This window comes from Nerophis ophidion, linkage group LG07 (assembly GCF_033978795.1).
Source record: "Nerophis ophidion isolate RoL-2023_Sa linkage group LG07, RoL_Noph_v1.0, whole genome shotgun sequence".
Classification (NCBI taxonomy): domain Eukaryota; kingdom Metazoa; phylum Chordata; class Actinopteri; order Syngnathiformes; family Syngnathidae; genus Nerophis; species Nerophis ophidion.
In genome coordinates this window covers 21,356,108-21,368,968 of record NC_084617.1, presented here as the reverse complement: position 1 = coordinate 21,368,968, position 12,861 = coordinate 21,356,108, and the positions used below count along the sequence as shown (strand labels likewise).

The window sequence follows — 12,861 nt, the reverse complement described above, 5'->3', positions numbered from 1 at the left end:
TAACCCCTAAACTGTTTCAAAAATTTTCATTCTAACTTTTATACTAAATACTTTGCTAGAATCTGTTTGAATTGAGAAATGTGTTGAATCAAAAATGGGTTCTGGATCCAAAAGTAACACCAGGAATCGGAATTGATTGTTGGATGCACAGAGATGGACACCCCTGCTATGAAGTTAGGACTGTTGGCAAGGTGTGTTGCTTCCAACACATAACTGATGCCCCACAGTCATGTAAGTACCGTGTGGGCCAGCAGAGTTCCCTGTTGTTCAGTATAAAGTTACATAGAGTTGACTGTACCTTTTAATATTAGTTAAATATTTGTTTCTATCATATCAAATCCAACACACAACCAAATAGTGACGGCGCTCCTGCCACCTGTGTGTGCGTCGTCACGGTGACGTGCCACAGGAGAGATTAGCGCGGCGTCATAATAAGTTGCGGCATGCGTCAGCACATCGTCAACACGTCCTACCGCCGGTCACCTCTGACCTCCTCGCTGGCGACCCACACACACACACACGAGTCAACGCAATCATCCTCAGTGCTCTTCTGCTGTCTGGGAAGAATGAAAAGGATTGACGTCTTTCTGGCCATCTGCCGCCCTCGCATCGCTAACTCTTCTTTGAGAGGATTAAGTGTGGTGATATCTGCGGATCTTTCTCTCATCAATGGCAAACGGAGGCGCGGGTGTGCGTGTCTCCTGGTGTATATTGCCACGTGGCCGTCCACTAATTTCTTTGTCTACGGGATTTCTTCCTCCCTCCTCGTCTTTAGCGAGTGAACCCTGACCCTTTTGGAGAGCAAATCCTCCCACACGGGGTAGCGGAACACAAAATAAAACGCCATTTGTCTTCAAAGATCTGCAGGGTTTTATTACATCCATGTAGACACCAGCTAGACCTGCAACGCCATGTTGGGGGAGGGTGGGGGGATGACGTTGACTTGCAATGAAAAGGCATTCAGCGGGTCGTGGGAGGTGATTTCTCTTTACAGATCAACATGATAAAGGAGAATAAAAGTGCACGAAACAAACAACGGGAATGGAAACAGCATCTGGTGCATTTCAGCAACAGTGACTCATCGCCTCAGACGGCGAACACAAAAAACACAAATAAAAAGGAAGTGCAGTGAGAAGAATTTTGCAACTCTTCACAAAGAGATTGTGTGACTGCTGATAAGTGAAAAGAGGGCGTGGGAGAGTCGGGAGGGAAGAAAATAACATTTTTGTGTTGAAAGCTGCTCAGTTCTCAATAGGGATGGGTACCTTTCACAGTTAAACCCTATGGTGCCAATTCCTGATACCTGGGTATTTATATCGGTACCAATTTTCGCTATAATTGTGTAAATAAATGATAATTTTTTATAAAATACAACAAATCAGTAACATTCAAGAATGAGCTGATAACTGTGTGGCCTAGTTACAAGCATGCATTGATTTCAGATTGTCCTAGGTGTGTTTCCGTAGTCAGGAAGTAATCTTTGCCACTCAGTTAAATGTGCCAGTCTTGTCTTCTGTCAAGTGCTACAAAAGTGTTTATAGGGCTTGAAAGTGTGACGTGGAAACAAATTGCAGTGTGGATCTTGCTGACCTCCGAATAGCTTACCGTATTTTCCGGACCATAGGGCTCACCGGATTATAAGGCGCCTTGCCAATTAATGGCCTATTTTTGATCCTTTTTCATATATTTGGTGCACCGGATTACAGGGCGCATTAAAGGTGTCATCACTATCATTATTTTTTTTCTAAATGTAAACACTTTCTTGTGGTCTACATAACATGTAATGGTGGTTATTTGGTCAAAATGTTGCATAGATTATGTTTTACAGATCATCTTCAAGCCGCTTTCTGACAGTCGCTTCTAAATGCGCCGTTTTGTGGGCGGTCTTATTTATGCCGCTCACCTTCGGCAGCATCTTCTCCCCGCCATCTTTGTTGTAGCGGTGTAGCGTGCAAGGACGGGAGTGGAAGAAGTGTCAAAAGATGGAGCTAACTGTTTTAATGACATTCAGACTTTACTTAAATCAATAACGGAGCAGCATCTCCTCTTTCGGAAACAACAACACAGGAAATGTGTCCTGTGAAAAACCGTCCGATGCTCTATACCCACTGTATAGAGTGTACATTTGTACATAGTGTATAGAGTCACGTTTGTACAGCGTGTATAGAGTTACATTTGTACAGAGTGTACATTGTACAGAGTGTATAGAGTCACATTTGTACAGAGTGTATAGAGTTACATTTGTACAGAGTGTACAGTGTACACTGTACAGAGGGTATAGAGTGTACACTGTTCTCTTCCACACCTTTCTTTGCACTTCTATATATTTTTTAATATATTTATAGATTGTTTTCTTGCATGCACACATCGCACTGTATGGAATGGCCTCAATCTCGTTACCCTGCGTAATGACAATAAAGCTGATTCTATCTATTCTAAAACGTACTTTTCATCCATCCATCTTCTTCCGCTTATCCGAGGTCGGGTCACGGGGGCAGCAGCCTAAGCAGGGAAGGCCAGACTTCCCTCTCCCCAGCCACTTCGTCTAGCTCTTTCCGGGGGATCCCGAGGCGTTCCCAGGCCAGCCGGGAGACATAGTCTTCCCAACGTGTCCTGGGTCATCCCCATGGCCTCCTACCAGTTGGACGTGCCCTAAACACCTCCCTCGGGAGGCGTTCGGGTGGCATCCTGACCAGATGCCCGAACCACTTCACCTGGCTCCTCTCGATGTGGAGGAGCAGCGGCTTTACTTTGAGTTCCTCCCGGATGGCAGAGCTTCTCACCCTATCTCTAAGGGAGAGCCCCGCCACTCGGCGGAGGAAACTCATTTCGGCCGCTTGTACCCGTGATCTTATCCTTTCGGTCATGACCCAAAGCTCATGACCATAGGTGAGGATGGGAACGTAGATCGACCGGTAAATTGAGAGCTTTGTCTTTCGGCTCAGCTCCTTCTTCACAACAACGGATCGGTACAACGTCCGCATTACTGAAGACGCCGCACCGATTCGCCTGTCGATCTCACGATCCACTCTTCCTCCACTCGTGAACAAGACTCCTAGGTACTTGAACTCCTCCACTTGGGGAAGGGTCTCCTCCCCAACCCGGAGATGGCACTCCACCCTTTTCCGGGAGAGAACCATGGACTCGGATTTGGAGGTGTTGATTCTCATTCCGGTCGCTTCACACTCGGCTGCGAACCGATCCAGTGAGAGCTGAAGATCCCGGTCAGATGAAGCCATCAGGACCACATCCTCTGCAAAAAGCAGAGACCTAATCCCGCGGCCACCAAACCGGAACCCCTCCACACCTTGACTGCGCCTAGAAATTCTGTCCATAAAAGTTATGAACAGAATCGGTGACAAAGGGCAGCCTTGGCGGAGTCCAACCCTCACTGGAAACGTGTCCGACTTACTTTTCAAATATAACTAAAACATTTTTATAAGGTGTTTTTTGAGAAGTTTTTATATTAAAGTGTTTCGCAAATGATGGAAACACTTTTACCGCAGTTACACGTCACATAAACACCGAACATGCAGCGCGCCCATGCAGGACATTTGGGCAGACGGGTCATCTTGGTCTCGCTTTCGTTCGGTCGGCCAGGGAGAGAGATGAGGCACCGCCACACCGGGCCGTCTCGCGGATCCCTTCCCTGGAATAGAGGCTGAACCGCAGGCTCTGAGAGACCCACATGCTCGGACAATATAAAGGGGCTTGTAAGGAAGTTGCCTTCGTGTCATCATCCGATGCCTTCGTCTTCTATTGACATCACCGCAACAACGGTGGCTATAATATCTTCCTTAAAGTGGAGTCTCGAGATCTAACGAGAATATAAGGCTCATGAGGCAAAACACCCTTTAATGCAGGCCTGGGCAATTATTTTGACTCTGGGGCCACATTTAAAGAAAAAAAATGTGTCTTAGGGCCGGTATATCTATTTTTAGGAATACTAATACAAAAACTCACTATAATGTCTGATTGAATGCTAAAAACATTATGATAGAGTGCCTTAAAAAACGTAATTGAATTTTACATTTTTCTATGAAGGATAAAACACTGAATATTGAAAAAATATGAACGTCACCCCCCCCTTTCGATCGACACAAGTGAAACGCAACAAAAATTTAACAAACAGTGAAATATGAATGCGAAGGGTACAAAATAAACCCACCTACAATCTGATACATCTGATACATTACTAAGCTATAGAACTTTGTTGTGAAATCCCCTTCCGCGTCCGTGGAAACAATTCCCACCCCCAATGTTTGGTGCCTCGTCTGAGCTGCTGTGACGTAGATGACCATAGTAACTAATTAGATGACCATCATAACTAATTAGATGACCATCGTAACTAATTAGATTAGCATAGTAACTAATTAGATTACCATAGTAACTGGTATATCATCCAAAAGTGCAGATTCCAACCATTGAAATACTTTGTATAATTCAAGACTTACGGTCGTTAGAAAACATGACTGCACATCATCATGGCAGCTACACTTTCCATCTTGAAGATCTAAAAAACTTATTTGGGAATGTGTGGCAGGCCAGATTGAAAATCTCAACGGGCCGCATGTGGCCCCCGGGCCTTAATTTGCCCAGGTCTGCTTTAATGGAAACATCTTCCTTGTCGAAATTTTTGAAATATCGCTTTTACTTTGCGAACAACTGCAATGGAAACACAGATAGTGGCCTGCCATGTGTGTAGTTATTAGCCTCACCCAAGTGAACCCAATGCTAATGCTAATGCTAAATCTAATGCGTTTGTGTTGTCGGCAGAAGATAAACACTGACATTTATTATATGTACTGTATATTGTCATTTACAGCTCAAATAGAACATAAGGTATAGCCCGACCGTCATGAATTCATCATTTACTGAGGGAACAACTTTCTGACTGTTGGGACACTGCGGACAAAAGCCTGACTTTATGTAAAATCCCGTACACTTTGCTTTTAAACAATATATTTTGTATATTAATGCTTTGTATTTCATTTACTTACATTTCAGTAATATAAATATGCATACTTGCCAACCCTCCTGATTTTTCCGTGAGACTCCCGAATTTCAGTGCTCCTCCCGAATATCTCCCAGGGCAACCATTCTTCCGAATTTCTCCCGATTTTCACCAGGACATCAATATTGAAGGCGTGCTGTGATGGCGCTGCCTTTAACGTCCTCTATAACCTGTCGTCGCATCCGCTTTTTCTCCATACAAACAGCGTGCCGGCCAAGTCACATGTTGTATGCGGCTTCTACAGATACACGCAAGTGACTGCAAGACATACTTGGTCAGCAGCCATACAGGTCACACTGAGGGGTGGCCGTATAAACAACTTTAACACTGTTACAAATATGTGCCACACTGTGAACCCCCACCAAACAAGAATGACAAACACATTTCGGGAGAACATCCGCACCGTAACACAACATAAACACAACCGAAGAAATACCCAGAAACCTTTGTAGCCCTAATTATTTTGGGCTACAATATACACCCCCGCTAACACCAAACCCCGCCCCTCCAACCCCGCCCCACCACACCTCAACCACCCCACCCCTCATCTCCCGAATTCGAAAGTCGTAAGGTTGGCAAGCATGTAAATATGACCTACCAGTGTTTGTTGATTTACGTTATATCGATTTAGAAATATACTCTACCCCTCATCCATACATCGGACTGATTTAAATAAAAGTACCTGAACTGTGAAATGTGGTGGAAACCACACAATTCTACAGGAACCTTTAGTTCCAGGAACTTGAAGTTTCTGAACTTTTGGTGGGAAAAGGACTATGGAATCTAATCAGTAGCATATATATGGCATATCCAATTTAAATTAACATCGAGCTAGTGCATTTTTAAAAGGGCTTTCTATCATGCATGCTTGCTTTGTTGGCATGGAAAATGACAACATTACTGTTTTCCCGCCAAGTGCTCGAGTCTGCAACCGTTCAACAAAGGCATTGAAAAATGGTACCATTTGATTTGACATGAATCCGTACCCAGTAGTGCCGAGAGAATTCTGAAAAAAAAAAGTACTGAATTCGGTACCCATCCTTAGTTTTCATACAAGAAGCCAAGTTTCCACCAAATGTCCAGTCCGTTTTTTTTTTTTTTAGTGGACACGAGGCTTTAACTAAAGGAGTGTTTTAGGTTGGCTTACAGACTGTGGGGGAGAGAAAATGATTTATACTGTTTTAGTGGCGCTTCTAAATTATTTTAACATTTCCAATTAAAGAGACAGAATTCCAGCGAGGCCCTCTAGTGGAGCGGCGGACTCACGGCAGGTCACAGGGCTGGATGGCGTGCCGCCGGTCGTAGGCCGTGTCGTCACTCTCCTCGCCGTCGCTTATTTCTCCAAGGACCCGTTCTCTTTCCTCCTCTTCTTCCGTCTCGCTCTCTCGATGCAGCCGATCGCGTTCCCGCTCTCTTTCCCGGTAGCAGCGAGGAAGGGCGGGGATCTGAGGACGAGGCGTTACAGTATGAGCTTCGGGCGTTTGCGACGTTACATTTCACATTTGTGTTGTCTTGTTGAATCAAACAAATAAATCAAGAGTCAAGCTGGTATTTGGAGGCATCAGGGAGACAAAGGGGACTTGTACCTGGTTGTCATGGCTGGGCAGGGCGCAGTAGCCCGGCTCCGTCCTGCGGAGGAGGCGAGGAGAGTGGGTGCGGAAAGGTCGCGGGGAGTGGGAGCAGACGGAGCGCGGGGAGGGAGAGCGGATGGAGTGCGGCGACGGAGAGCGGACAGAGCGGGACGGCGAGTACGTGACGGAGTGCGACTGGGAGAGAATGTGGCCGTGGTGGTTTTGTTTAGGGGGGCGAGGGGAGCGGGGGGGAAGCTCGGGCGGCCTGAGCGGATCCGCCAGATCCAACTCAGTGAGGATCGGCGGCGGCGGGATGAAATCCAGCTCCTCCTCCGTCGGGAGCATTTGCATTTCGGCCGCGTCGATCTCGTTGAGCTCCGCTTTGGACAAGTAGTCCACGATACCGGCGCCGAACGAGTCGCCGACCACGTTGATGGAAGTACGCATTCTGTCACTGAGCGGACAAAAAGTTTCAGTGGCGCGCTTCGAGCTCGGCGCTCGTATTCCCCCCCAACCCCAGTTATGCCCCGCCCACTCCGCAGACACCTGACTCACAGCAGCCAGTCGACGGCGATGAGCAGACTGATGTCCTGCGTGGGAAGGCCGACCGCCGTCAGGATCAGCAGCATGGTGACCAGTCCCGCGCTGGGAATGCTGGCCGCACCCACGCTGGCCAGTGTGGCGGTCATACTGTGAGGGGAGAGGACAGCGTTATCTGAAAGCACAGATGTCATACTCAAGGCAACATTTTGAATACAGTCTGCTCTGCACAATGAATTTGAGAGTAAAAAGTTTGTTTCTGCTCGCTCAAACACAACATCTTTTTCTAATCTCGATTGTTTTCCCGGGCTGCGACGTGGCAAGATCGTTACTCCAAAATTCCCTTTGAGGACAGTGCGGCGAGGAAAAAACAAACTCCTTCCTTGTACACAACACCTGAAAGATTAACTCTGTTCCTTTGCCACCGCCTGCAGGTCGACTCCAGGCCTACAGTCTTAACACACACACTATGGACTACATATGCACACACGCTCCCACTCCACGTCTTTTCCACCCTTTACCTCATGCGGTATGACGGAGAACGAAGCAGCGCCCATAGTGGCTGGCAAACTTCCCAAAACAAGCAGGTGAGACTCCCGCTCAACCTCCCATACAAGACTCACCTAACTCAAGCCCACTTTACCAAATTAGGATGGCTTAGAGTTGAGGAAAGAGTACACCAAATTGCAATGTGCTTGGTATCCAAAATACTCAGAGAAACTGTCAAACTATTTCACCAGAGTAAGTGATGCTCACAGGTAGAGATGTCTAAATGCTTTAAAAATGTAATATCGGAAAGTATCGGTATTGGTTTCAAAAAGTTAAATTAATGACTTTTTACAACGCTGCTGTAAGGAGCGGTACATATCCAGTAAAACACGGATGTAGGGCATACTTGCCAACCCTCCCGATTTTCCCGGGAGACTCCCGAAATGCAGTGCCCCTCCCGAAAAACCATTCTCCCCATTTAAACCCGGACTGCCTATAGCAGGGGTCGGGAACCTTTTTGGCTGAGAGAGCCATGAAAGCCAAATATTTCAAAATGTATTTTCCTGAGAGCCATATAGTGAAGTGAAGTGAATTATATTTATATAGCGCATTTTCCTCTAGTGACTCAAAGCACTTTACATAGTGAAACCCAATATCTAAGTTACATTCAAACCAGTGTGGGTGGCACTGGGAGCAGGCGGGTAAAGTGTCTTGCCCAAGGACACAACGGCAGTGACTAGGATGGCGGATGCGGGAATCGAACCTGCAACCCTCAAGTTGCTGGCACGGCCGCTCTACCAACCGAGCTAAACCGCCCCATATAATATTTCTTAACATTGAATTCAACTAAATGCGTGCATTTTTAAAGGGGAACATTATCACAATTTCAAAAGGGTTAAAAACAATAAAAATCAGTTCCCAGTGGCTTGTTGTATTTTTTGAAGTTTTTTTCAAATTTTTACCGGTCCCGGAATATCCCTAAATAAAGCTTTAAAGTGCCTTATTTTAGCTATCTTCCAAACCACTATCCATTTCCCTGTGACGTCATATAGGGCTGCCAATACAAACAACATGGCGGTTACCACAGCAAGATATAGTGACATTAACTCGGATACAGACTCGGATTTCAGCGGTTTAAGCGATTCAACAGATTACGCATGTATTGAAACAGATGGTCGGAGTATGGAGGCAGATAGCGAAAACGAAATTGAAGAAGAAATTGACGCTATTGAGCGAATAGCTATTGACGCTATTCGGCCATAGCGTGGGTGTACCTAATGAAGTGGTCCATACCATGGCTGCCTTATTAGCATTGCCGGTAAAATGTGCAGACCGAACGATCAGGACTTTCGCATCTTGTGACACTGGAGCAACTTAAATCCGTCGATTGGTAAGTGTTTGTTTCGCATTATATGTGGGTATCTAGTTTCAAATGTACATACAGCTAGCGTAAATAGCATGTTAGCATCGATTAGCGTAGCATGTTAGCATCAATTAGATGGCAGTCATGCCGTGACCAAATATGTCTGATTAGCACATAAGTCAACAACATCAACAAAACTCACCTTTGTGATTTCGTTGACTTAATCGTTGCAAATGCATCTGCAGGTTATCCATACATCTCTGTGCCATGTCTGTCTTAGCATCGCCGGTCAAATGTGAAGACACTTTGGTACATTCAATGGGGTTCTGGCGGCAGATTTCTTGCCAGGGGTGCAACTTGAATCCCTCCCTTTTAGTGTTGTTACACCCTCCGACAACACACCGACGAGGCATGATGTCTCCAAGGTTCCAAAAAATAGTCGAAAAAACGGAAAATAACATAGCTGAGATCCGGTGTTTGTAATGTGAAAAGGAATATGGCGGGTGTGTTACCTCGGTGACGTCACGTTCTGACGTCATCGCTAAAAGACCCATAAACAGAAAGGCGTTCAATTTGCCAAAATTCACCCATTTAGAGTTCGGAAATCGGTTAAAAAAATACATGGTCTTTTTTGTCCAACATCAAGGTATATATTGACGCTTGCATAGGTTTGGTGATAATGTTCCCCTTTAAGTAAGACCAACATTTTTAGAGTATAAAAAGTCTCTTATTCTTTTTAATAACATTGTTATTCTAAAGTTAACCAAAAATAAGTATAATACTTCTTACCATTAATGCGACATCTTGGACAGGTGCGATAGAAAACGGATTGTTGGATTAAAATACATGAGAATGTTTTATAATTTGAATGTTATTTTTAACACTGTAATAACCAGCGGAATTATTCATTACTTATCGTGTTAAGCAACGTCAGCTAAGAGTTATCTGAGAGCCAGATGCAGTCATCAAAAGAGCCACATCTGGCTCTACAGTCATAGGTTCCCTACCCCTGGACTATAGCGTCCTCTACAACCTGGCCTCACGTCTGCTTTTCCTCCATAGAAACAGGTGCCGGCCCGGCCACATAATATATGCGGCTTTTACACACAGCGATTAGCGTGCCAGTTAGCAATTACTGCACCAGTTGCCATCTAGTTATTAGCGCGCTATTTGCCAGTTAATGACTAGATGTAATTGTCAGTTAGGAATTAGTGTGCAAATTACCAACTAGCAAATGGTGCTCTAAATCCCTGTAGCTATTAGGAGCATAACTGCTATTATTTGAATATTTTTGTATGGCACAATAACAAAACACTTTTATAACTAGTGTCGCCGAGTGTCCTGGGTGCGCATATTGGAGGGACACCCTGAACTGTTTGTTACATACGTCCCCCCTCAATTAGAAACGTCCCCGTTTCATTACGAACAAAATAGGTAACAAACAAGGGGAAATAGAACAGAGAAAAAAAAAATTCACCATCTTAATGCACACAACAAATCAACAAAATTTATATATATAAATATACATATATATGAAGGAGGTCGCTCCAATCGCCCCTTGTGAGATAGTTCAATTGTGCGCTGGAGGTCGCCCCAATGACCCCCTGCGAGATAGTCCGATTGTGAGGTAGTTCAATTAATATGCTCCAATCTTGCCATCAGACTTGGGATTATAGGCAGTGATGCACGTCGTTTTTTATTTTTTATTTCAAGCCACTGGCAGAGTCTAATTGAAGGGGAAACACCCTGGGGCACCCACATTCTCACCATGGAAACCTTCGGGCCACATCCAGAATGTCCATGACCACCCTCCGGAGGGGCCGATAAACCTGTGACCCGCCCACGGGGACGTTAGGGGCACCGACGGGTCCGACACGCTCTGCACTGCTCAGGCCACCGTCGGATGTCTCTCAGCATGAAGGGCCAGTAGTGAGATTGCTGGGAACGCCTCTGCAACCAGCCGGCCCACGTCCACAGCAAACACCTTCAAGCTCTCCCCCGGAGCACACACACGCGCCGACAGGTTGGCCCCGAAGCGGTCCATTAATTGTCTTTGTTTAAAAAATTGCCCCCAGTCTTTCTTCAATGAGACGAGTCGGGAGAATCCTCACCAGCTCCTGGTTGCAGCCGCGGTTGGCTCCCGCCGTCGGTGAAAGGAACGTTTAAAAATTCATGGCGTGTGAGTGTCCGTCAAACAGCGCTTTGCCCACCTGAGAAAACTCTGGCTCCCGTCGCCACAGCAAGTGTCCGCAAAATAGCCAGGAAGCTTAGCAGCTAACTATAAACGTGCAGCTAACTGGAAACTCACGTGTCCCGTGTAAAACTTTCTTCTTTTTTTTCAAAACAGCGGTTAAAATCCCACCGCTGCCACCAATGTAGTCGAGTGTCCTGGGTTCGCATATTTTGTGTGCACTTATATAATAAAAAAATAATAGGGAGTCATGAGAGCAGGTCCGGTCTCCACCAATTCTTTAATGTTATCTATCCTTTACACAGAGTCTCTGAGCTCCACACCTTCTTCAACAACCCACCTTTATTTAGACCTCTTACATCACAGCCCTACGGCAACTCTGGAGGGACACCCTGAACTGTTTGTTACATTAATTTATAATAAAACAATTTTTGACAGGTTATATAAATCAGATGTCCCCCGTCCATCAGTTTGTGGGTCCTTGGCTTGGACAACTCAAAGACCCCTGGGATAGAGCTTACAAAAGCTCCAGAGATGGCTTGAAAACGTATTTAATTTTTTTTAGATCATTTTGGATCGATTCAGAATTTTATCAAATGAGAATCCCAATTTGGATTGAATTGATTTTTACCGACTTAGCAACAACCAGCAGATGTCACTAACAACACAGACCTCACGAGTTTCCTGCCTAAACGGGCTGCTGTTAACATGTCAATAACTTTGCTAGCCTGTGAGTGTTATTGTATTTTTTTTTTCTCTCTGGCACTCATCGAGGGTGGACGCTCCCCTTTCCTCTCCCTTATCTCTCCTGCTTGCTTCTTTGTTTTGTTTTGTCTTAACTTTCTTATTGCCTCTTTTTGCACTGCTCTCCAAATCTAAACATTGGAACTATTTAACTGGCCTCAACAAAATTGACAAGATCTTGGGTTTGGTGGGAACCTGCTGTCGTGACGAAGCAGTTGTTGCTGGACACACGACGGACTCTTGGGAGAAGAAGGAGGGCCGTGAGCCTGGCGACAATTTTCTGTCGAGGACGTGAAGGTATCCACCTATTCGGAATTATGACAACAGGACATATGCTGATTGGAGTAAGCGTTGCTCTGGTTTGTCGACAAATTGGAAGTTGCTGGCAGTTTTCAAAGTACCCCAAAGCTGCCACAAATGATTGGAGGATGCGGGAAGAACTGTGGATCACATCGGACTGTCTACCCTGCAGTTTTTGAGGACCAGTCATACACACTTTTAGAGTGAAAAGCAAATTTATTTTCACTTGCATACAAATCCTTTTAACTTGGATTTTTTCCCCGTCTTCGAGACTCTCCCGAAGATCACTGCAGGAAGACACAACAAACTCCCTTTTTTGGTCTCTCATGGACACACACCTGTTGTTGTGAACTTTGGACTAGCGACGGCAAATACATCAAGGCCGCGAAACAGAGACACACTATGGGCTTATACACACACACACACACATCCACAAAAAAATATATACGCCACACATACACCCTCCTGTCCCCCAATCCAACGCCCTAGACGCAATCCCGTAGGGGTGATGAATGGATGGTCAGCGCCTGAGAGCTGCGGCCTACCATCATGACCTTGAACTACCTTCCCTCTGTTGCTAGATATCTCGAGATGTATGTTGTGATATGTATATGTGCTTTGCTATGGAGGTTTTTTCTCACTCCGAACT

General features: G+C 45.4%; 1 protein-coding gene across 2 annotated transcripts in view; it reads right to left on the bottom strand.

Annotated features, from left to right (window-relative positions):
* Positions 1–834: 834 nt before the first annotated feature.
* Positions 835–12,861, bottom strand: part of slc1a9 (solute carrier family 1 member 9) — a 60,103-nt gene continuing 48,076 nt past the window's right edge. For both annotated transcript variants that reach the window (XM_061905626.1, XM_061905625.1), the window contains exons 9-11: positions 7,141–7,275; positions 6,601–7,039; positions 835–6,459 (exon numbers count right to left, since the gene is read on the bottom strand). In XM_061905626.1, the coding sequence (XP_061761610.1) occupies positions 6,277–6,459; positions 6,601–7,039; positions 7,141–7,275 (757 nt within the window). In that variant the 3' untranslated portion in view covers positions 835–6,276. The remainder of the gene's footprint in view (positions 6,460–6,600; positions 7,040–7,140; positions 7,276–12,861) is intronic.